This window comes from Mycteria americana, chromosome 18, assembly GCF_035582795.1.
Source record: "Mycteria americana isolate JAX WOST 10 ecotype Jacksonville Zoo and Gardens chromosome 18, USCA_MyAme_1.0, whole genome shotgun sequence".
In the NCBI taxonomy this organism is placed as follows: Eukaryota; Metazoa; Chordata; class Aves; order Ciconiiformes; family Ciconiidae; genus Mycteria; species Mycteria americana.
In genome coordinates this window covers 2,261,545-2,283,109 of record NC_134382.1, presented here as the reverse complement: position 1 = coordinate 2,283,109, position 21,565 = coordinate 2,261,545, and the positions used below count along the sequence as shown (strand labels likewise).

General features: G+C 52.1%; 1 protein-coding gene across 1 annotated transcript in view; it reads left to right on the top strand.

Moving 5' to 3' along the window:
• ZBTB40 (zinc finger and BTB domain containing 40) overlaps positions 1-21,565 on the top strand; it is a 132,822-nt gene that overhangs the window by 87,889 nt on the left and 23,368 nt on the right. Inside the window, exons 17-18 of the mRNA XM_075520547.1 lie at positions 9,465-9,529; positions 19,007-19,670. Of these exons, the coding sequence (XP_075376662.1) occupies positions 9,465-9,529; positions 19,007-19,670 (729 nt within the window). The remainder of the gene's footprint in view (positions 1-9,464; positions 9,530-19,006; positions 19,671-21,565) is intronic.

Genomic DNA, 21,565 nt, shown 5'->3' with positions numbered 1-21,565 from the left:
TCCTTGGGAAAACCCAGCAGCTTGCTGCGCTGCCGAAACGGGGGCCAGAGGAAGGGTTTGTGGCCATCTCCCCTGCTAATCTCTCGATTGTAATCTCATTAATTGCCCCTCTGCTCAAACAGAAAAAGAGGTAAAAACTCATCTGCACGTTTAGTCAACGCTACTTTTCTACCCCTTCTGCAGTAATGCCGAAGTCAGGGCTGCGGGTGAAGCAAAGCTCTGAAACGGAGAGGAAATAGCTTTTTCAGTTGTAAAAAGGCTGTGAGAATGCTGTGTTCCTCCGTAAGAATAGGAAACTAGAGGTTTTAGGTATACAGACTTTTGGTGATGAGGGGATGGAGAAGCATTAGTTTAAAACAGGGATTTGATTTGGGCTATGTTTGCAAAAAAAAAAAGTAATTTTTGGGGTGTGTAATTTTTTGATTGCTCCCAAAATACTGATATAAAGCAAATACTTGCATGATTTTAGGTAGGCTCATGGGGATATGTTTCTGGTCTCATCTTCATTCCATCCTTCTTGTATTAATAGCTTATAAAACTTCTGGAAAATCAAACCCCCAAATTTGCAGAAAAATAACACAACCGTGCACAAAATGCACCTACTCTGTGAGCTTTTTTTCATTCTCCTTGAATTCTTGTTTCCTGAAATCATGAGGGGTTTATTTACAGTGAAAATAAATGGGCACCCATTTTGGTGAGGGTGGAAATAGATCTGATGTATTTAAGCACAAATTTAAGTACAACTTTTTCCCTAATTTCTCTGAGGATGTCTTTTGCTCTCACACCAGTTGACCACCCTCAACCATGCTTAGCTCTTTGAACCCCAGCAACATTTTTAAAGCAAGTTAATTTATTTTAAAGGCAATTACGTTGCTCTCTTAAAAATAGCTTTCTAAAACGGAACATTTTCATGGACAAAAATACCAATACTAAAAACATTTGAGGGGACGTTGTACCAAATTTAAGTACAACTGAAAACCCGATGAATTACTATAGGGACGAAGGAATTCCCTATTTTTTTGATTGCTGAGAAATTATTAGAAAAATATTTTACACCCCCCCCCCAAAAAAAAAAAGAAAACCAACCCAAAACCAATGAACCCCAGCCCCAAAAGATGCTCAGCCAAGGAGGGAGGGAGAGTTGCTCATCCCACGCATCCCACTGGGATCGGCGCACGCGGGCAAGAATCCACGGAGTGCCGGTTTCATCAAGATCTCCTGACACCTCCGCTCTTTGTTTCGGTTGGGTCCTGTGTTTCATACGTCCCTGCTCGCCTCACTGGCAGCCTTCGGTGCTGCCTTTATCTCCAGGGGCAAATCCATTCATATGATAACTCTATTCATACCCTGACAGTTTTTGATAGTTCATTCTCCTAACCCCGGCATGTTTGCATGACCAACACTCAAAATCATTCCTCTGTCACAGGGAAACGATTAACCCTTTCGGCCCTTGTAGTTCAAAAGTGAGCGGCAGGATCATGCAGTCATATTTCCTTCAAAAAGAAATTAAAAAAACCCCATGTCCTGCCCCTGAGGATGTGCAGTACTTAGGGTCATAGATAACCACATAAAGGATGTATGGTCCATAACGGATCAGGTCCAGCCACACCAGTAAAGCCTGATGAACTGTGTTTGGCCCAGGGATACTGTCCAGAAAGGTATTCAACGTTTATCTGAAGACATCAGCAAAGGCAGACCCATCACTGCTTTTAATAATTCGTTCCAATGGCTTATCAGCCTCAGCCTTAAAAAAATTGGACCCCTCTTTTCCCAAATACAAATTTGCCTGACTTCGCCTTCCACACATTTGTTCTTGTTAGGCTTTTCTTGCTAGATTAAAGAGCCCATATTTTCTCCTGTGAAAGTACTCTGAGTGTAACCGGCTGCCTTGCATCCCTGGTGGGTGCAAGCAGATCGGGCTCTGCAGGTTCCCCTCTCTCAGTTTTTTTTCCTCCAGCCCTGGTATCGTGGTTGTGCCTGTGGTATCTTCTGCTCTGTCTCCAGTTTCTCGTATTTAAATGCCTTAACCATGTAAGTGAGTGGCGACAGCGCTGGCTGCAGCTGGATAGACCAGCTCCAGCCCAGCATCAAGGGCACACGCAAGTCACCGCATCCTTTCTTGGATGCAATACATTTTGTGTTTAGGAAATTCACCCATACAATTTTTAAGGACTCTCATGATATTTCATTACCGGTGGCATGAGATATTCAGCCTGTCCCCTCAAACGTTTTTAGTATTGGTATTTTTGTTCATGAAAATGTTCCATTTTAGAAAGCTATTTTTAAGAGAGCAAAGTAATTGCCTTTAAAATAAATTAACTTGCTTTAAAAATGTCGCTGGGGTTCAAAGAGCTAAGCATGGTTTAGGGTGGCCAACTGATGTGAGAGCAAAAGACATCCTCAGAGAAATTAGGGAAAAAGCATCTGACAGCCTGAAAAACTGCCATCCAAAGCCCCTTCAGATAATCCAGATAAGTGAACACATTTGCAAAAATCCACATTGCCCTAGCGAATCCTCCAGAGAGGATAAAACTCAAATCTTTGCCAGGAATGCTGGGCTGCAGGAGTCCGTGGGAAGGGCAGGGTGTCTTTTTCGGGGTGGTGCAGGGTTTGTCCTGCTGATGGACTCACGGGCTCTGCTACAGCACAGGTCTCCAGTGCCAGGTCCACCTGAGTTGCTGTGGGTGGTGCAGGAAGCGGCTGGGAGCAACACCAGGGAGTCCCGATTTTGGGTAAGAAATCTGCAAAATCCCAAACAGGCAGGAGATAATCAAGCAGGCATGCAGCGTACAGGCAGGGAGTGGAAGCGCTGAGATGCTCTGGGATAAAGACCTGGGATGGCATTAGGGGCTTGCCTGGCGTGCACTTTGGCTCCCAAAAAATGCAGCAGAAGTTGGAAACCTCAGTGGATAAAGCTGAAAATGCATTCGTGTCTATTTTGCTATACACAACAAACATGAGAAAAGAGAAAAGGGAGTCAGGACTGGTGCAAAGACACCGGCACAAACCCCTCTGGAGAGGGCTCCCGTTTCCCCAAGTCTTTACCACACAGGTTTTGCTTACTGCAAGCGGAAGGTGTATTTTGTGTTAGAAAACTCTCCTGTATAATTTTTAAAGACTGTCACGATATTGTGTTACTAGTGGCATGAGATATTCAGCCTGCCCCCTGAACCTGGGACTGCAGCTTGGTGGAAAGTGGGAAGTCCTGGTCTGGGTGCAGGTTCACTACCTGTTCTTTGAGCTTCTGGGTTTGGGGACACTGGTCAGGGATGCAAGAAGCTGTCCTTTGATGGTGTGCGGGTTGAATGTATTAGCTCTCGCAGGGCTTTAGCCAAACGAGATGCCAAGGGGTGGCTGTGCAAGGCACAGGCTCCTCTCTGCTGATGGACGGGTTTGTGTCATCTTGCTGTCCCTTAGGCTGGGGACATTGTGATGGAGAGGACTCGCATGACTCCCAGATGGCCAAATCCAGACCTGGGGACACCAGGTCTGCAGAGCCCTCCTCTGGGGCTGCAAGGACCTTTCAGCTGCCCTCGGTGCTCCGCAGTGCCTGTCCCCTCCCCAGCCTCACTGCGGTCCTGCTCCTTCCCCTGCTCACATCAGATGTTTCCATGGAATTTCTTGCCTCCCTGACCTTTCTCACCCCCCCCATCCCCAGAGCCTTCCCACCTCCTCCTCTGGCTTCTGCCCTGAATTACAACGAGCCCAGCTGCCCCCTGAGCCTGAAATAGCTCCTTCCCCACCTGCACAAGCTCCTGGGCCAGGGACATGGAAACATGTGCTCACCCCTCGCTCTGAGCTCGGGTCTGGCCCCGTACACCCCATCCTTGAGCCCTGGGACAGCTCGTGTTTTTTAACATCTCCAATCAGTTATGTATGTCCAGCTGACCATGCACCATTTGCACTGAAACCTGTGTGTGCCGTGATGCTGGGATGCACACTGGTACTATAATCCCCTGCCCGGCGGTGGGTAGTGTGCATGTTTTGATTTGGGTCACCCATGCCCAATTCGCCCTGGCTGTCCCACCACACATGAACATCAGGAGTCTCAAACCGAGTAGGAAACATGAGCATTTTACATCTATATTTTCTCACCTAGATTTCTGAGAGGGAACTTTTTTTGTTGTTTGGCTTTTGATGTGGATTTTTTTTTTCTGGGGAAAAAAAATGCTGCCCTGTAATTTCAAGGTTTTTAGCCTTGGAAAGCCTTTATTCAGGGTGTTGTATTTTGTTTTGTTTCATTTTTTACATTATTTCACAACACCTCAGTCCTACCACAGGTTATGCTCTTGTACTGCACATTACCTTACATGATATCATGCAGGGTCTGGAAGGATCAGGTTGATCATTTTATTTTTAAAACCTGAACTGCGACTTTTTGTTAGCACTGATTGAACAAACAAGCTTTCTTCCTACATCAAAGTGTCTTCTGCTCCTGGTATACTGAAAAGGGGTGACCCTCTGGGCAGTCCTTATGGGCATTACTGCTCCTGATGCATTACAAAATGATATAACACTAAATACAGAAAGTTCACAGCAACAATCCAGAGGTCTGATAAGAAATCCTGAAATGGGAATTAGGGCATGTCCAAAAAGCAGCACTGCTTTTTCACAGCAATTGTTTGAAAATGTTTCTTTCTAATATTTTTTTTTCAGCTTGATTCTGGCATTTCCAGAAATGTGGAAATCCCACGTTCCTGGCGGATTTGGTGACATCTTTTATATCTAACCACAATGCTTTCCTAAATTTCCTCTCTGGGCAGCCGAGGCCAGCAGGTGCCAATGCGAGCACCATCCCCACTGTGTCCTTAGTACGTGCAGCCTCGTGGACGAGCAGCTGCTCGACAAAGCCTGCCTGGATCCGGCCGCTTGTGCAGCAGAGCACTGGTGTGCATCACCCCACTGCCACGGTGCCGACCCGGATCTGTTGGGCACATCCCCTGCTCACAGCTCCCAAATGGGAAGAGCTGACCTCCCCTCCAGGCTTGCTGCTTTTACCTTGAAGTCCCAATGGTTGGCCTCGTGTGTTGGTGAATATATGACTATTTCTCTTTCTTTAAAGATAAATATTGTCCTGGGGAGGGGGAAGCTGAAAGCGAAGCATCCGCCCCGTCCCCCTGCAATGCTCCAAGGCCAGTAAGACACAGCTTTGTTGCTCAGCTTTGCCTTCCGAGTTGGAAAGGTCGCAGCTGGCTATTCAGCACGCCCCTGGATTAAACGGTGGGACACAAATAGCTGACCTACCCTGGCTCCACCTGCCCCTTCAAAGTCCTGTACGAGATTATGGGAAATGAATGCTGCTGGCTCTTGTCCCCTCCTCTCAGGGTGCCTCTCCCTGCCCCTTTCCCATAGCCCGACACTCCCTTCCCGCTGAGGATAACCCTCCCCATGTTGTTCCCCCACTGAGTGGGGTTGGGGCTGTGGGGCTGGTGTGGGGTGTGCAAACCCACGTGGGGCTGTGGGGGCTGAGCCTGCCAGTCTTTGGGTAGCAGGGAGCAGGAGCGTCTAACCGGGCTGATAAGAGTTTAATTATCGATGCAAAAGGCATTGTTGCATGGGGGGGGAGCCTTGCTGTGAATCTTGGGAGGCCTTTGAAGTTGTGAAGGAGAGGAACTGAAGCCCAAGGGAACAGGGCTGCTCCCACTGACCCTTTCTCCCCACGCCTGCGCTACAAAGTCCCTGCCTGGGAGGGAGACGGCGGAGTAATTAGAGTGAGGACTGCAGTGGGTTAACAATTAGCGACAGAGCTAAGAGCCCTCTTTGGTCCCCCACTGCTCTTCTAGAGGCTGGGGCTCAGCACATCCCCCAGCATGTCACCGCTGGGCTTGTCCCACCACCCCACCATGCACCCCCGGGTGGGCTGAGGGTCCACGGGCTCCCGCAGGCTGGGCAGCTGTGGCTCCTGTGGCACCGTTCCCAAGCCCAGGATGCTTGGATGTGGGACTGCAAAGCACCCGCGCCTCTGTTTGTAGGGATGCAATACATCCCTGAAGAAGCTGCAGTCACCAGCGCAAGTATTGGGAAGGGTTTCTGAGCACTCACTCTTTATGCAGTACAAGAGATATATGGACCCAGGCAAAAAGTACATCCTCTAGATGCTAGTCCCTGCCTCAGCTTCCTCACTCATCTCAAGCAGTGTTTAGAATTTGGTAGATATGGATATAGATATGTAGATATAGATATAGGTATAGGTATAGGTATAGGTATAGGTATAGGTATAGATATAGATATAGATATAGATATAGATATAGATATAGATATAGATATAAAAATAAAGATGGAGGTATAAACTATACATTTACATCATATACAAATGCATATACATACACCTAGTCTGGGACTCCTGCATACTCATACAGCCTTCCATGATACAACTTGATAAAGGAGCAAGTAGGTCTGCCTCGCGTGAAACTCTGGCTCAAGACCCCAGCTGGCACTGGGGGAGCGACCTGCTCGCTCCTAGGTGCTTCCATTTGAACGGGCAATCAGGCTTGACAGCTCTTCCACCAGTGCGAGAATTTCCCCTGACACCTCCTGGTGTTTTGGCTCAATACGCTGAGTCAAGGCCAAGGCACAGAATAGGGAAAATACAAAATGGTGCTCAGGAAAACAAAATGGAGCTCACAGTTTGAGACTGATATGTGCAGACAGTCCATAACATCAAACAGAATTGCCCAGCTGTAGGAGAGAGGTCTCCCAAACCAACACGTTTACTGAGAAATGTTTCGGCTGAAAGGGGTCCTTTGTGGCCGTCTCGCTCACCCTCCGGCATCAAGGGCGGGCTTTCTGAGCATTGCCCCTAGAGAAGCAACACAGTCAGGAGATCACCTGCAAGGGGCTGGATGGGGCACTTGTCACATGCGATGCAGCAGTTTCCCCTCGGCATTGGTTTGTAGCGTTCCCCTGAAATGGCCAGTTGGGTTTTGGGAGAGTATTGGCCTCCCCATATCTGAGCACAGCATGTAATAGTGCTGCCTAGATGGATGCTCATATCCACAGATGTGTGTGCTATACCGTGAGTTAACACAAGAGCTCTTGGACACGCAGTGCCTTTATATTTGTGCAATGCCCACTGCAGTGGGCTTAACGCGTAGGACTCCTATGCACTTGGCTGAAATGCTTATTAAGGAATAAAACACATAACTTAGCCCTCTTTCTGCAAAGAGGCACGAGCAATCTGCTCCACGGGTGTGTTGCAGAGAATGCAAGCTTGTCTAGTTATTTGTGCACCAAAGCATCCTCAAGGAGATGGCTTCTTCATCTATATGATGTTGGGTGACAACCGTATGGTCCACATGGTGGGATGGGGTGTAGCAAGCTGGCTCCGGGTCCCACGCACCGCTGTGCAGACAAGACTGAGGAACATCCCACTGTGGGGCTGCCTGCTCCAATCTCAGCATCATTCCCCACGGCGCGATGCTCCACCTGGACCCCAGTCCGTGCAGGTTCCTCGTGCTGCCTGGAGAGCAGCGAGAGGCAGCCACGTTCCATTGCTGACCATCTCAGCGTGGGAAAGAGAGTGCAGAGACCACAGAGGGGGGGAGAGAGGGTCTGCGAAAGCAGTCCCCTCCCCACAGCCTGCCTGCTGAGAGTCACCAGGACCGTGCTCCTGCACTGTGAACAGGGAAACTCCTGAGCCTGGGCTCCTGCTGGGCGAATTACCCAGGGAAAATAGGCAGAAAATCTTCAGATTAACAATAACAAATAAAAATGGATTTGAGATCTCTGAGGTAATTACTCCGTGCTGAGGGCAAGGGGCCTCTTTAGCAGTGGGAGCAGCGCCGTGCAGGGAGTGGAGGGGCTTGGCCTGCTGTTGGGCCAATGGAGTCACACATGAAACCCTGGAAATTCTTTCAAATTGTTCTGCTAACATTAATAAATGCCTCAAAAGCTCCTAATCTGCTCTGTCAGGAGCATGACGTCTGGGCGTTTCACAGCCAGCTCACGTCTCTGCTCCTCTCTCCCCCCGCCTCCTTCCCTGCCTGGTAATAGTAAATGAAAGTGGCACCCGTTCCTCCGGCTGCTGGGACCAGCATCACGCTGAGCCCAGCCTCTGCTGGGGCTGGAGCCGCTGTCCCAACATGCCCTGTCCCTACTGCCAGAAGCCGGTGCCTTGCGCCGAGACCACCATCCCTCCCAAGCCCAGGAACCAGCCGAGACCCAGTGCTGCAGCCCGAATGCTGCGCCAAGTTGCCTCGAGGTCCAGTTTGATGCTGCTTGAGGGTGAGGAAAAGCAGCCAGCACGGACACAGCATCCAGTGTGGGCTTGACCTTACTGGGTGGCTGCAAGGCAAAGAGTGCTGGGGAAAGCTGGAGGCACTGGACATCCCTGAGGGAGGCTGGTGCTGATGAGGGGTGACGAGACATGGGTGCACTGGTGTCGGTGCCTGCTGCACTCACTCCCAGGGGTCAGGGCACCTTGCTGGCACCCTCTCCCAAGCCTCCATCCCTCTGGATCTGTATCCTGGAGCTGGGGCTTGGGCTTCTTCTCCAGGTACTGAGCAAGTCGGGGGGTTATCAGGCAGTGGCAAGGCTCTCCTCTGCCTGATTGCTGCAGGATCTGGGTGTGGGGCTCTTGGGCAGCAGATGACACTGAGGGGCAGCACACCCTATGCATTCAGCAATGCCGTGGCTTCCTGCTTCCCCCCGCACTGCTGACACTGCACGGGTTTCCACGGGAAGCTCCTGAGCACATTCAAAGGCGTCCTCGCCTCTCCCCCTGCAGAAGCTACTCCCCTCTCCTTGCAGATTTGCCCGTCTCCTCATTAAGCCGGGCTCCCAGTGGTGGCAGGGCTTTTGAAGGGTTGGCTTTGATGGACCTCCTCATGCAGCCTGTCCCCCCACGGTCTGGCCTCTCCAGTGGGGTGTCAGCCAGGACCATGGGGGGTCACTTTGTGCTGGAGCCAGGCACTGTGGTACATAATTACAGCGGCTGCTGGAGTGCAGACTTCAAACCGGTGGTGCTGGGAGGGATGTGAGCCTAAAGGGCTTGGCAGAGCCTCCAGAGGAGAAGTGTCCAGGTGAGGAACGATGCTCCGGTTGCATTGGTGTTGGCCCAGAGAGGGACTGGTGGGCAACTTGATGCTTGGAGTTTGTTTCCCCAGCTCCCCCTTGCTTTGCATCCCCTCTGACCTGCTCTGCATCCCCTCCAACCTGCTGTTTGCAGTCCCCTCTCCTCCGAAAGGACATGTTGCTCTCAGTCCTATGGGCAGGACTGATAACAGCCCCACCCCAACTCTACTCCGAACCAACTCTGAGGAGCATCATTTGTTGCCATCCCCTCATGCCATATCTGTCTCAGCTGCAGCCAGGCAGGTCCCTGGCAGCAGCCCTATGGATTGATGGGCACGGGGGACAACCAAGCGAGTGGGGTGTGGGGAGGGGTCGTTTGTGGTGGCTTGGTTCCTCGCCCCTCGGGGATGGGGAGAAAGCTTTCTGACACATTTTGCTTCTGTGTTTTCCAGTGAACTTGCTAGACACGTCAACAATCCCAGGGGACTGGGGCTGGATGACTTATCCCTCGCACGGGGTAAGTATGAAGCGGACATTGGCACATGGGGATCCCAGTGGGATGGGTCACCACAGGTCCCTGTGGGCAGGGTGGGTGGGCATCTCAGCCCCAGACTGGTGCCTTGGTCAGTACCAATGGGGCAAAGAGACCATGTCTGCTGGGAAAATGCCAGCCTGAAAGACTAGCGGTGGGATGTGGCCGGTTTGGAGAAGGCTGTTTAAACTCTCCATGTCCCCTGCTAGGGACCAGGTTGTCACCAGGTCCTGAGCTTTGAGGGAATTCAAGAGCTGGGTTGCCCCATGGGCACTCACGCTGAGAAGCATCTCATTCCTCGCTGCACCAGGGTGGGGTCAGGAGGAACAGCCCAAAATGACTGGGAAGCTCTCAACCACCTGTAATCAGAGGAGTTTGCTGTGGGAACTGGGCAAGAGGGGAACTGGGAGCATCCCCTGCAGATGGTTTCTTACAGGGAATGGGGATGTAAATGCACAGCCCTGCAGCGTGGCCGGGAGGGATGTAGGGGTGGTGACCCTCATGTGAGCCTGCCATCTCTACTGGCTGGATCCTCTCTGCATGCTCCCTTCACTTGCATTTCCATGTCCAGCTTTTCCTGCCTCAGAACCTTTCTGGAAATTGTGAGTTTCAGATGGCAGCGGTGACCTGGCTGTAAGGATTTTGCTCATTCATTTAGTGAACAGAAACAATCCCATAAATACACACAGGACAACTGCAAGGCACAGTGGGGCTTGCTGCATGCACAAAATGTGCAGAATTGGGGTGCCTACCTGGCTTTTGCTGCTGTGTTGGTTTTTCATGTCCACTCTTTTTCATCTCCTCTCTGAACTAAACAGTCCTAATCTTTCCAATTCTGCCTCCTACAGAAATCTTCCCAGGCCTCTAATCATTTTCATTGATCTGCTGCTTGAGACTTTCAGTCCCTGCGCTGTTTGAGCAGGAGTGATCAGAACTGTGAATTCATAATAATAACAATGATCAGATTTGTATCAGACATTATTCTATATGTAAATATATTAAATCATTAACTCAGCTCTAATTTTAGCAGTTAGCTGTTGCAATAATGACTATCCTGGAAATGTAGTAGATTCAGAGGTACAAGGTCAGAGGGGACCGCAGAGCTAATGGGATGTGATCTCCTGCATAAATACAGGCCTTCAGACCTGTCAATTCACTTGCATCTCAGAAAAGCCCAGGTTTTAGAAAAAAACATCCTTGACTACAAAATAGCCAGTGGTGGTAAATCCTCCAGGTCCTGTAGCGATGTTGTTAACAGGTCGCTGTTAGAAATCCATCACTACGTGGGTTTGCCTGGCTTCCGTTTCCAGCCACCGGACCCTCTTCTGCCATTGCCTGGATGAGGGAGATGTTGTCCTCTTCATGGTCATGCACAGGCTGCCCTCAGTCATGTGGATCCCTGTCCTGTCACCCTGACGCTGCCATCTCATTCCAGCCCTGCTGCCAAATCCTGGCATCCTGGAGGGGCCCGATGCACCTTCAGGGGATCAGGGAGCAGGGCTTCCTCTGCTCCCCTAGGAGGGAGGATGTTTCTGGGACGTTTCTGGGAGTGAGGGCTGTTTTCCTTTGTCCACTTCCACTGCTCTGCCCTTCACTCTATCCTAAGCAATTCCTCCCCATAGTCAGACCCTCTACCACTCACAGACTGCCCAAGACCCTCCTTCTTTTGGATTCTCCACCATGAGTCCAGCTTTCCAGATGCCTGTGTGACCCCATCCCCTGGCCCATTACTGGCTGTCAGACATGCAGATGGGATCCATCACATCACCTAGGTGACCTGGACGAAGATGAATCCACCTGAGCTGGCTGTCCTGGGGACACATGGGCATGACTGGGCAGGACCTTGCACTCCCAAAGCAGACAAGGGATTGAGCCTACAGGTGCCTCTTTCTCACCACATCAGGGACTTCCATGACCAGTTAAGGTGCAGCATCCTGTATTGTACGTCTACAAATCCAGGGGATGAATCCTGGGTCCCAACCCATTAGGGCTGTCAGGTGTAATGCGTTATGTGACCATAGGGTGTGGGGGCTGGCTCACAGGGCAGTCACCGCTGTGCTGCTCTCTTGCATTACAACAGATTACAACAGCAGCCCTTCACCAGCAGCCCAGCAGCTCCTGAACCCTAGTACATGTCTGAAGTCTCCACCTTATTAGTGATGTTTATTAAAAATAGTTAATACTGGATGCCAAAAAAGGAAAAGAAAAACAAAAAGACTTGTATAACACCTAACACCAAAGCCACCTCTTGGACATGCTGCTTTTTCCTCCTACAAGTCCTAGGTAAGTCATGGGATAACACCACTCTTTGCTTACTTTGTGCTTTTGCCCAACTCGTGTCCCCATGACCAAGAGGACGACCATACAGCTATGTGAAAACTGTCTTGAACACCTTCAAGGAGGGTGCCTGGGTTTCGATGTGACGTTCTTGCACAAACAACTTTGCATATCTTTTTCCAGCTGGATGTTTTAATGGCTCCTCTGAACACTTGTCTGGACTGTGGTTCTTCCTCCATGGGCCATTGCATCGCATCATCCTGAAAGAGCATCTCATTCCTTTACCCTCTTGCTGGTCCTTCAGCTCCAGGTGCTTTTTGAGTAGTAAATTTGCACTTGGATCCAGTTGCCATCACTGGAAAGGAGGTGGGATAGGGTGCTGGTGTCTCAAAGAAGCTGCTGTAGGATACTTGCTCTCAGTGCCAATGATTTGGCACTGAGCAGATGCCTCCTGAGCAGCCCCTACAGCAGGGTTCAGATTCAGGTGGGAGAGATGCCAGGTGACTCGCAGGCTTGGTAGCTTAGGTCCACGTGGCTCCGAGCCTGGTGTGATCTCTGCTCCGGGAAAGGGACTGAGTTTGCTGGTCACCATCTCAGGAGTACTGCTAGTGACCCTGGGACTGTCCCTGCCCACTGCAGTGTGCTGTGACTCTGGCAGCCCTGGGCTGGGTAGAGCCCAGTTGGTGGTGTATGGAGGTGGTGTACAGTGAAGCCAGGTTTTATCCGAGGTCCCTTATTTTTGCTGCCATTTCCTTGATTCAGATACTCCTGCTGGAAGAAAGGTGGCAGTGCCCGCCCACCCAGTGCCATCCTCCCTTGCTGCCTGCTGGCTGTCCTGCCTGACCTGTGGCTGGAGCGTGCCCTCGGTGCTGGAGCGTGCAGGATGTCCCCGCAGTGTCTCTGCTCTGTCCACAGACAGTCACACCCATCACATCATCCTCCTGCCAAGGGACAGCATTGCTGACCCTGGCTCCCCAGCTGAAGTCATGCTTGTTTTTGCTTTACCCACATCGCCATTCCCCTGCCCTGTGTGAGCCCAGGGCCACCGCATGGGTGACGGTGGGGAGGTGGCTAGCTCTGGCTGGGTCTTTGCACGGCACTAAAAAGCACAGAGCCCCAGTCCTAAGCCTGAGAAGCTTAAGAAGGGGACTTGTGTCCACTAGCTCAGTCCCTAGTGCCCTATGGCTTGCTTTTCTAGCACCTGCATGTCCTGTCCCACCTCTCTGGGACTCCTGGGGATGCCAGAGGAAAGGCAGCAGTCTCAGAGGTTTCCTCTTCTGGACTGAGATCCCAGAGCTGCCCACACAGCCAGGGCAATGGTCCAAAGCATCAGCAGTGCAAAACTTGCAAAGTCTTGATGTTTTCATCACACCTGTGGGCAAGGTGAACTTGCCTCACAGGAAGGTTTTTTTTCCTCTCTGGGTTTGCTGTGGCCAGCAAGAGCAGAGGAGCAGGGGGCTGGGAGCAATGGGCACAGTGGGGGTCAGCAGCACCACCAACCCTGGGGAGCATCAAGCCATCAGGGAGCTATGTGTGGCCTGTTTTGACATTTCCTCTTGCCAGACAATTAACTGAGGGGTAATTGGCTGTAATTGCCGCTCAGGGGTTTAATTGCATTCCCCCCTCACCTCCACCCTGGAGACACTGCAGGAAGCGGAAGGGTCACCAGGAGCATCCCTGTCCCACAGGCTGCGGCTCCTCTCAATTATAACTTCAAAGGGCTCCCAGGAGCTTTGCAGCTCGCTCCATCCCCAGAACAATTCCCTGTGCATTGAAAATTAAACTCTTATCAGTGCCGTCAAAGAGGCTGCCCCTTCCTCTTCTGTGCCTCCGGTTTCCCAGCTCTCCTTGCCCCAGTGCCCCAGTGCCCTTCTCTCCCCTTTCCTTGCTTGGCACGTGACCTGCTGGATCAGAGGGAGCCTGATCGGCCCCTTTGCAAATTGCTTTTCTACTGACTAATTAAAACGCTGATGAGATAAGTCAACATATTATTAATAATTATTGTATCGTCTACTTTGATTTACAAAGTCAAACAGGAAACAATTCTGTTCAGACACAGGGTATCTAAGGAGCTTGAATGATGCCTTGAAAAAGCTAATTATAATGGGAGCACCTTGAGTGCTGGAGAAAGGCCCCTCCATGCTGCCCACGACCTCCCCATCTGCCCCCCACCAGCACCTCCGTGGTCTGGCCCCACAGCACCCCCCTCACTGCATAGGCTGGGGTCAGCCCATCCGCCACCCAGGCAGCTGCTCCAACACCCAGCATGCTCCATGTTGGCTTTGCTGGTGGGAGCACCAGGAAGGACCTTCAGATGTGGTTTGCACCTCCCCATCTCTGCTCCTCCGCTCCTGATAAAGAGATATATCCTGAGACCCCTGGGCACAATTAGCCAAGAGTGCTCTTCCCTCATTCTGCAGTAGCTCAGGGAGAAAACTAGCAGAAAGGCACCAGATTTGCTTAAACAACCAGCTGAGAGCACAGACGGCACATTTCTGCCCGTAGGATGGTCTCTCAGCAGTGTTTGCGTATCAGGGATGGGGATTTCATGCTGGTATACAGTACTGCTGTAAACGCCCCGGAACTGAACTGCAGAGGAAAGCCTGCGCAGCAGGGGACTGGTTTTGCCTGGCTCTGGTCCTGCAGCCAACAGGATGGCAGGATGAACCCTGCCTGACACGCCGGCTCTGTTACAGAGCAGGGTCTCCCTTTGTCCCCAGCCCACCCTGTAAAAACCCTGTCCCCAGACCAAGCTGTGCTGTGTGCTTGCCATTTCAAGCCCCTTCAGGGTCATGTCTTTCTCCTCGAAGCAACAAAAGATACTGGGGCTCTCCCATCTGCCCAGGCTATGTCTTCTGCCCTCCATCACTTTGATGTCCTTGTGCCATTTCTTGGGTTTCTTTTCCAAACCGAAGCCTCTGCCTGGATCCAGGAATACTAGCAAGTTACAGGGCAAGCTGCGGTGAAACTCTTTTTCTTTGAAAAAAAAAAGATGGGAAGGAATAGAACATTGGAAAATAAAGATTTAGCCTAGTAATTGAGATAAAAGCTCATCTCCCAGTGCTTGTTCAGTAAATGCTGGGTTATTGTTAATTCCCCAGATGCTGGTCACTACCAGGAGTTAATCACCTGTAGTGAAGCTCAGGGTAGTTAACTGCCTGATAAATCCCTCCTTAGCCACAGCAGTGACTGATTTCATGGGGATTATCTCCATTAACGCCTCCCATCTAATGATTTATAGCTGCAATAATGTCCTTCTCTTTTTTTTTTTTCTCTCTCAGTGACAGTGGTGCAAGGGACCCAGCAGCTCCTGGGGAGGTGCCGTAGCTCAGTGCTTGCTCTCGGGAGGAAGGAAAGTGCTGGATGTCTCAGCAGCAGCAAAAGCTTTGCTATGCCAGGCAGACCTGGCATCCCTCCTTGGAAGCCGTCCCAGGGCTGTGGAGACCTCGTCCTCTGGCTCTCTCTGTGGGCTCTACAAGGGTGGTGGGAGGCTGAGCTGCTGCTCCAGGGGGACGTGGTCTCTCCTTGCATGTTCACCCCCTCCGCTCCTCCTCCTCCTCCTCCTCCTTCTCCCCGCTCTGCTGTGCCACACAGGCCCTGGGAGACTTCTAAGACCTTGCTCAGCCGCCCAGATATCTGGTGTTTGCATCTTTTGCCTTTCATAATCTGGCAATTTTTTTATAACTGGTGTTGACTTTAATTTAAACTATTAGGCAAGTCCCTGAATACAGATGCAATCATGCCCCCCCCCCCCCCCCCCCCGCCAATGTGTGTGCTCACCACGTTAATTATGATGTCCTCATTTCCGTCTCGCTAGGGGATCTTATCGCAATGACGGGGGCCGGGCTGAGCTTCATTTAATAAAAGCCACTTCAAACCATCAGCTGAGAGCAGGTGATGCCAGGAGGGTGGGTGCGTGCACAGTGGCTGTGCTCTTGAACCGATGGTACCCAGTGTCAGAGACTCCTCTCCCTGGCCATAAGAGGTGGAACAGAAGGTGGAATGTTCTGTTCCTGGAACTAAGGTGGAACAGAAAAACCCTTCAAGTCATGGGGATTCCTGAAGCAGGTCCCTCCATCCCAAACGCCCGGCAGGTCCTGGGACCTGGCAGGGCTTGTGGGACCTGTGTTGCCTTGTGGCACACTGGGAAGATGCACCTGTGGCATCCAAGCCACCAGTTCAGGTGGCCTGCCTTCCCTCCATGCATTTCCACCGATGGCAGAGCACTTGCCCTGTAGGACAGTGGTACAGGTGTGGTGTTCTGGGCTAGTCTCAGACTGGGATCCCAAGGTGCTGTGTACAACCCTGGGAAAGAGCCGACAGTCCAGCTGTTCTGCAAGCACCAAGTTGGAAACAGTGATGCTGCAAATACAAACAGTCCAAGTTCTCGCCTGTGGTTGATGCTGACCATTGCCGATGCTTGGAGATGGGCATTTAGCAACCTGCTCTGTGCCAGCAGTGAGGATGCTGCCAGCTCTGGCAGTGCCACAGGAGTGTGGGGACGCCGCGGTCATGAGCACCATCTCCTCTGCCAGATTTGGGAGAGAGTGAATGTCTGGAGACCCAAAGCAACCACACTAGCTGGAGGCCAAGGCATTTTGCTGCACACAATAACCTCATATTTCCCTTGCTGGACACTCCTGGAGAGCCCTGCGTGTCTCCTCCCATGCACAGCTCTGCCTCACTTCCCACCCTGGGAAAATCAGCAGAGAAAAGACAGGAAACAGATGTTGTGTTAATTTGTGCTCGATTAATTTTGACAAAGACTTCCACACCCTCTGCAGCGCTGCAGTGTGTGCACACGTTGATGCAAAAGCAGGGAGCTGGCTGGCTCCTGCCGGCCCCGGTGCAGGGGTATGCAGGGAGCTGTGCTGTGCCTGCTGCTGCGCACACTTCGGGGCACCCCTGTACCCCTTGGCCAAGTGGCAGGAGTGTATCCTGGTGTCACAGCACTTTCTACAGGTTCATCTCTGTGGTTGGGGAAGCTGAGGCATAATAAGAGGGGTGCTGCTGCTCACCTCTCCAGAAAAGCATGCAGGTAGGCTGGCCCCTTTCCATGTTGCCTACCTGAGTGCTGGGGTGCAGATCAGGTCTTCAGTGATCCTAGGACCTAGGATGAACCTGGGCATTTCTGGAATTCAGAAGACAATTTTTTTAAAAGAACCAGAAATATTTTTCTCTCCTAGCAGTGGCTTGACTTTCACACCTTTTGCCAGCATATTCCCCTCTGTGTGAGCTTTCATCGAGGTATCACCTCAATGAAATATATAGGTATATATCACGTATACTTTTCATGGGGTATCACTGATAACCCCTTTCCAATATCTCTTTTGCTCTGGAGGTGTGATGCCCTCCCCTAGCCATGTCCTGTCCCTGCAGTGCTAGTGGCCACATAGCAAGGCTGTCGGGTGCCTGTCCCAGCAGATCTGCGTCCTCATCAGCTCCCACAGTCACTGGGGTGAAGTCTTCAGGCTCACCCGCTCTGAGCTGAGCATCAGACTCCTTCTCTCTGGGCTGCTGTTGGTTTTGCGTCTGTGATGAAACACAGATCACCACTTGCATAAGAAAACACCATTTTTGCCCCGTCAGAGCAAGCCCAGAAGTTTATTTTAGTGTCCTTGGAATGCTGCTTAAAAGATTTGTTTTCCTGCTCTGTGCACCACTGCTGGAGCTTTGCATGGCTCTCCCAGCCCCCCAGACAGCACGCAGGCAGGCAGGGCATGCACAGTGCCGAGGTGGGGGGCTTCTCCCTGTCAGCTGCCTTCGGTGGTGCTGGCAGAGCCGGCATCCCGAGGAAGGTGCAGGCAGGGGAGTGCTGAGGCTGTGGGGGGAGGTGGTTTGGTAGGCAGAGCAGCAAACACTGTGGGGGTGCCAGTACCTTCCCCAACTTCTGCAGGGCTGCGTCTGGGGCTGCCCCTCACAGCCGGACTTGGGGATGGTGGTGAGACTCAGGCCTCTTCAAAGACTGTTGCTAAGTCCAGGGAAAGGTCAGAAGGTTTGGTCCTCCTCTGCTCCTCTTCCTCCTCCTCCTTCTCCCATAAGAATAATTCAAGGGTCCAGACCCATCCATGGGGGATGTGTTTGGGGTGCCTGCTTTGGACAGGGATGTGAGCTGAAGTGGTGTTGGGAAGCCCCCAGAGAAGCGAAGGTCTGTGGGTCCTGGTGAGGGTTTGGGGGGGTTGGAGAGAGTGGAGAGGGAGACATGTGAGGCAAGAGCGAGCCCCCAGAAGTGCCCTGTAGCCCCCAACGACTAAGTTCAACTTGTTCCTCTGCTATGGAGCTCATTTGTATCCAAAATCTCACTACTTCTTCTCACTTCTCATCAGTCAAAACCACTTAGCATCTCTCCCTTTGATGACACAAATGTCCCTGTCCCTGTAAACTTACCCAGACCACCACTCCTTTGCAATCCTGCTTGCTGCAACTTGCTTTTCCACAGCATCTCCTCCCCGAGCTCACCCTGCTACACTGAATTTTAACCCCAGAGCTGTCAAGCTGTAAGCCCCCCAGGTTCCCAGAGCCAGCCCCCAGTCCAGCCTCTCAGATGGGCTGAGCACTGTGGGCTCACACCGAGGCACCACACTGACCTCAGCTTGCCTGGGAAGAAGGGGGCTTTGACCCCCCATGGACCCCCATTTCTTGCTGGAAGTCCGGTGTTCACTGCATGCTTCCCTTTCACCCTGTGGTATGCACCCCGAAACTCATTCTCCACATGGAAAATGGCCTGTTTAGTTTGTGCATGGAGATTGCATGAGCCAGAAGAGACCCAGGTGAGCACCACGTGGGTGCCTTCCTGCTGCTGCTGCGAATGGCAGGTTGAGCACCAAGAAAAGGGACTTGCAGACAAGGCCTGGAGGATTTGGAGCCCTCCCAAACACACACTGCCATCAGTTTCTACCATCAGATCAGACTTGTGCAAGCATTCCCCTTGCGAACAGGAGTGCACTTCACCCAGCTCTGCATCAGGGTGGGCTGCGAGAGTTACTGCACAAATTAGTGCTGGGTAAAGTCTGCTCATCCTCATTTTCCTTTGGCCTGTGGCAGCAGTGATCTCTTGTCCAGACGCAGCTGCAGGAGCAGAGGGAGTTCATCCCGGGGTGGGTGATGGCACAGACTCCTGCATGCCCCATGCTCACTTGGTGTTTGGGGACATCTGGAATGACCTGTTCCCTCTCTGTCCCGCAGTGGGATTCGATAAATGAAATGGATGAGTTTTTCAGCCCCATCCACACCTACCAGGTCTGTAATGTCATGACCCCCAACCAGAACAACTGGCTACGGACCAACTGGGTTCAACGGGATGGCGCGCGGCGGGTCTATGCAGAGATTAAATTCACGCTACGGGACTGTAACAGCATGCCGGGCGTGCTGGGCACCTGCAAGGAGACTTTCAACCTCTACTATCTGGAGTCCGATCGGGACCTGGGCACCAGCACCCGGGAAAGCCAGTTTATGAAGATTGACACCATCGCAGCTGATGAGAGCTTCACCAACGTGGACCTGGGGGTGAGGCGCCTGAAGCTGAACACGGAGGTGCGGGGCGTGGGGCCACTGAGCAAGAGGGGTTTCTACTTGGCCTTCCAGGACATAGGTGCTTGCATCGCCATCGTTTCAGTGCGGGTGTACTACAAGAAGTGCCCGGCAATGGTGAGAAACTTGGCGTCCTTCTCCGAGGCTGTGACTGGGGCGGACTCGTCCTCCTTGGTGGAAGTGCGGGGAGAGTGCGTGGGCCATTCAGAGGAGAGGGACACCCCCAAAATGTACTGCAGTGCCGAGGGAGAATGGTTGGTGCCCATCGGGAAGTGCGTGTGCAGTGCTGGCTACGAAGAGCAGCGGGATTCCTGCATGGGTGAGTCCCTGCCTCTCGCTAGCGGTGACTGCAAGGGGAGGGATGGCTGCAAGGGGCCCTTGCCTCTTTGGGGAAGGGCTGAGGACAGAAGCTTGCTCACAAAAACTTGGACAGCCAGCCTCTCTGGAGGCCAAGGGCTGCCCAAGCCTCTGCTGGCCGGCTTCATGCTTCCAAAATGTGTTGCTGGTACTACTGGCAAGCTCCTTGGGAGCTCCTGTGAGCCTGACTGTGACAGGTCCTGGTGCACAGGACATGGCTTTGGGATGGGGACTGGCTTTGCAGTGGGGGCTGGCATTGGGACAGGGGCTGCCTGGCTCCATCTTTCCCTACCGTGGAGCGCATGGCCCAGATGTCCCAGCCCAGTGCCCCCAGAAGCTCTGGTTGGTGCTGAGATCTTTGCTGGTGCACATCACAACTGGTGCAAATCACAACTTGGCCTCTCCAAAATGCCCCACCACTCGCTTCCCTTTGGCAGGGGGTTTGAAAGCGAGGAATGCAAAAAGAAAACCACTGAGCTTTTACAAAACAAGGTTATCACGTCTATCCATCATCCCTCCTCGAGGCTGCATCAGAGCCCTATCGTCCGGTGGTGTGGAGAGCTTTCCCGGGGGCCCTCTGTGCTGCTGGGCAGACATCAGGCTGCCGACTGTACAAACTGTGATAAGGAAACGGGGTGACCAGCAGCAGCTGTGCACCAGGCACGGGGATGTGTGTACAGAGCATGGTGCTCGGGGCTCCCCATGAGAGCCCTCTGCACAGATTTGTTTGCTCTCAGTTTCTTTATGGGAGGTGTTTAGGGGAGCAGCACAAATAAGAGTGCGGGGCTTTTGTTTGAGTTTTGTGGAAGTGTCAAGTGGAGCATTTGTCTTAGGGAGACTTGATGCAAGGTTAGGACGCCCGACGCTGGACTGGAATGGATCCAGGTGCCGCTGGGATCCGCACCAGCCCCGGCCGGTCCCCAGCTATGCAGAGTGGGAAGGACGAGCAGAATAAATGCTTCTATTTGAAACTCCTCCAGCCTGTGACCATTGATTTGAAAGTCATCCTGGGACAGATCTGATAATTCAGAAAGGGTCGTCTTCTCCCATGTTAAAGAGTGGGTGCTATGTGTGCATGGGGCCAGGCACGTGCTACCATGGGAGGGGGCACTGGCATGGGCTGCCTGGACAGCTGGGTCCCAGCTCCACCCCTGCAAGGAGCTGCAAGTTGGAGATTTGGTTCAGAAGTTCCAAACACCCCTTCCCCATATTCCCCCTGTTGTGGTCCCATACAGCAGGCTCTGCCCCAGGAGATCACCACCTCAAAGCCTGGAGGCTGAGGGAAGCCCTGGCATCAGTGTTGTGCTCAGCCAGCCTCATTTTCCTGTGTTTCCTTGGATACGTTTGTCTCTCTCCTGAGAGCAAAGCCTTGGGAGAGCTCCTTCTCTTCCCTCCTGCCCTTTTCTGGTGGGATTGCCCCTACCCATAGGCACAGCACAGGAGGAAACGTGGTCCAATGTGCATCCTCAGCTGGAGTGGACACAGGCAGAAGCTGGCCCTTCTGCATGCAGACGGACTCACACCCATGCTGCTCAACCAGCAATGTTCTCGGGTGAAACTCTCCAGGGCTTGTGGTGTCAGAAACAAGACAGAAATGTCATTGGACTTTCTCCGACCTCAGTGTTGTCTCACCCTCCTGCCTCCCCTGTCCCATTTATCCAGCTCCTAGCACAGGGAGTTTGACAGCCCAGCATCAAGCGAGCAGGGGCAGCACCTCTTTCCTAGCATCTCCTTTGGTGGGTGGGTGTGGAGCAGGAGTACATATATTTACACACGAAAGCAAACAGATGCAAATCTCTGATCTAAGCTTCTTGTGCTTGATTGGGGCAGAGTTCATTTTTCATGGTGAAAAGTGCC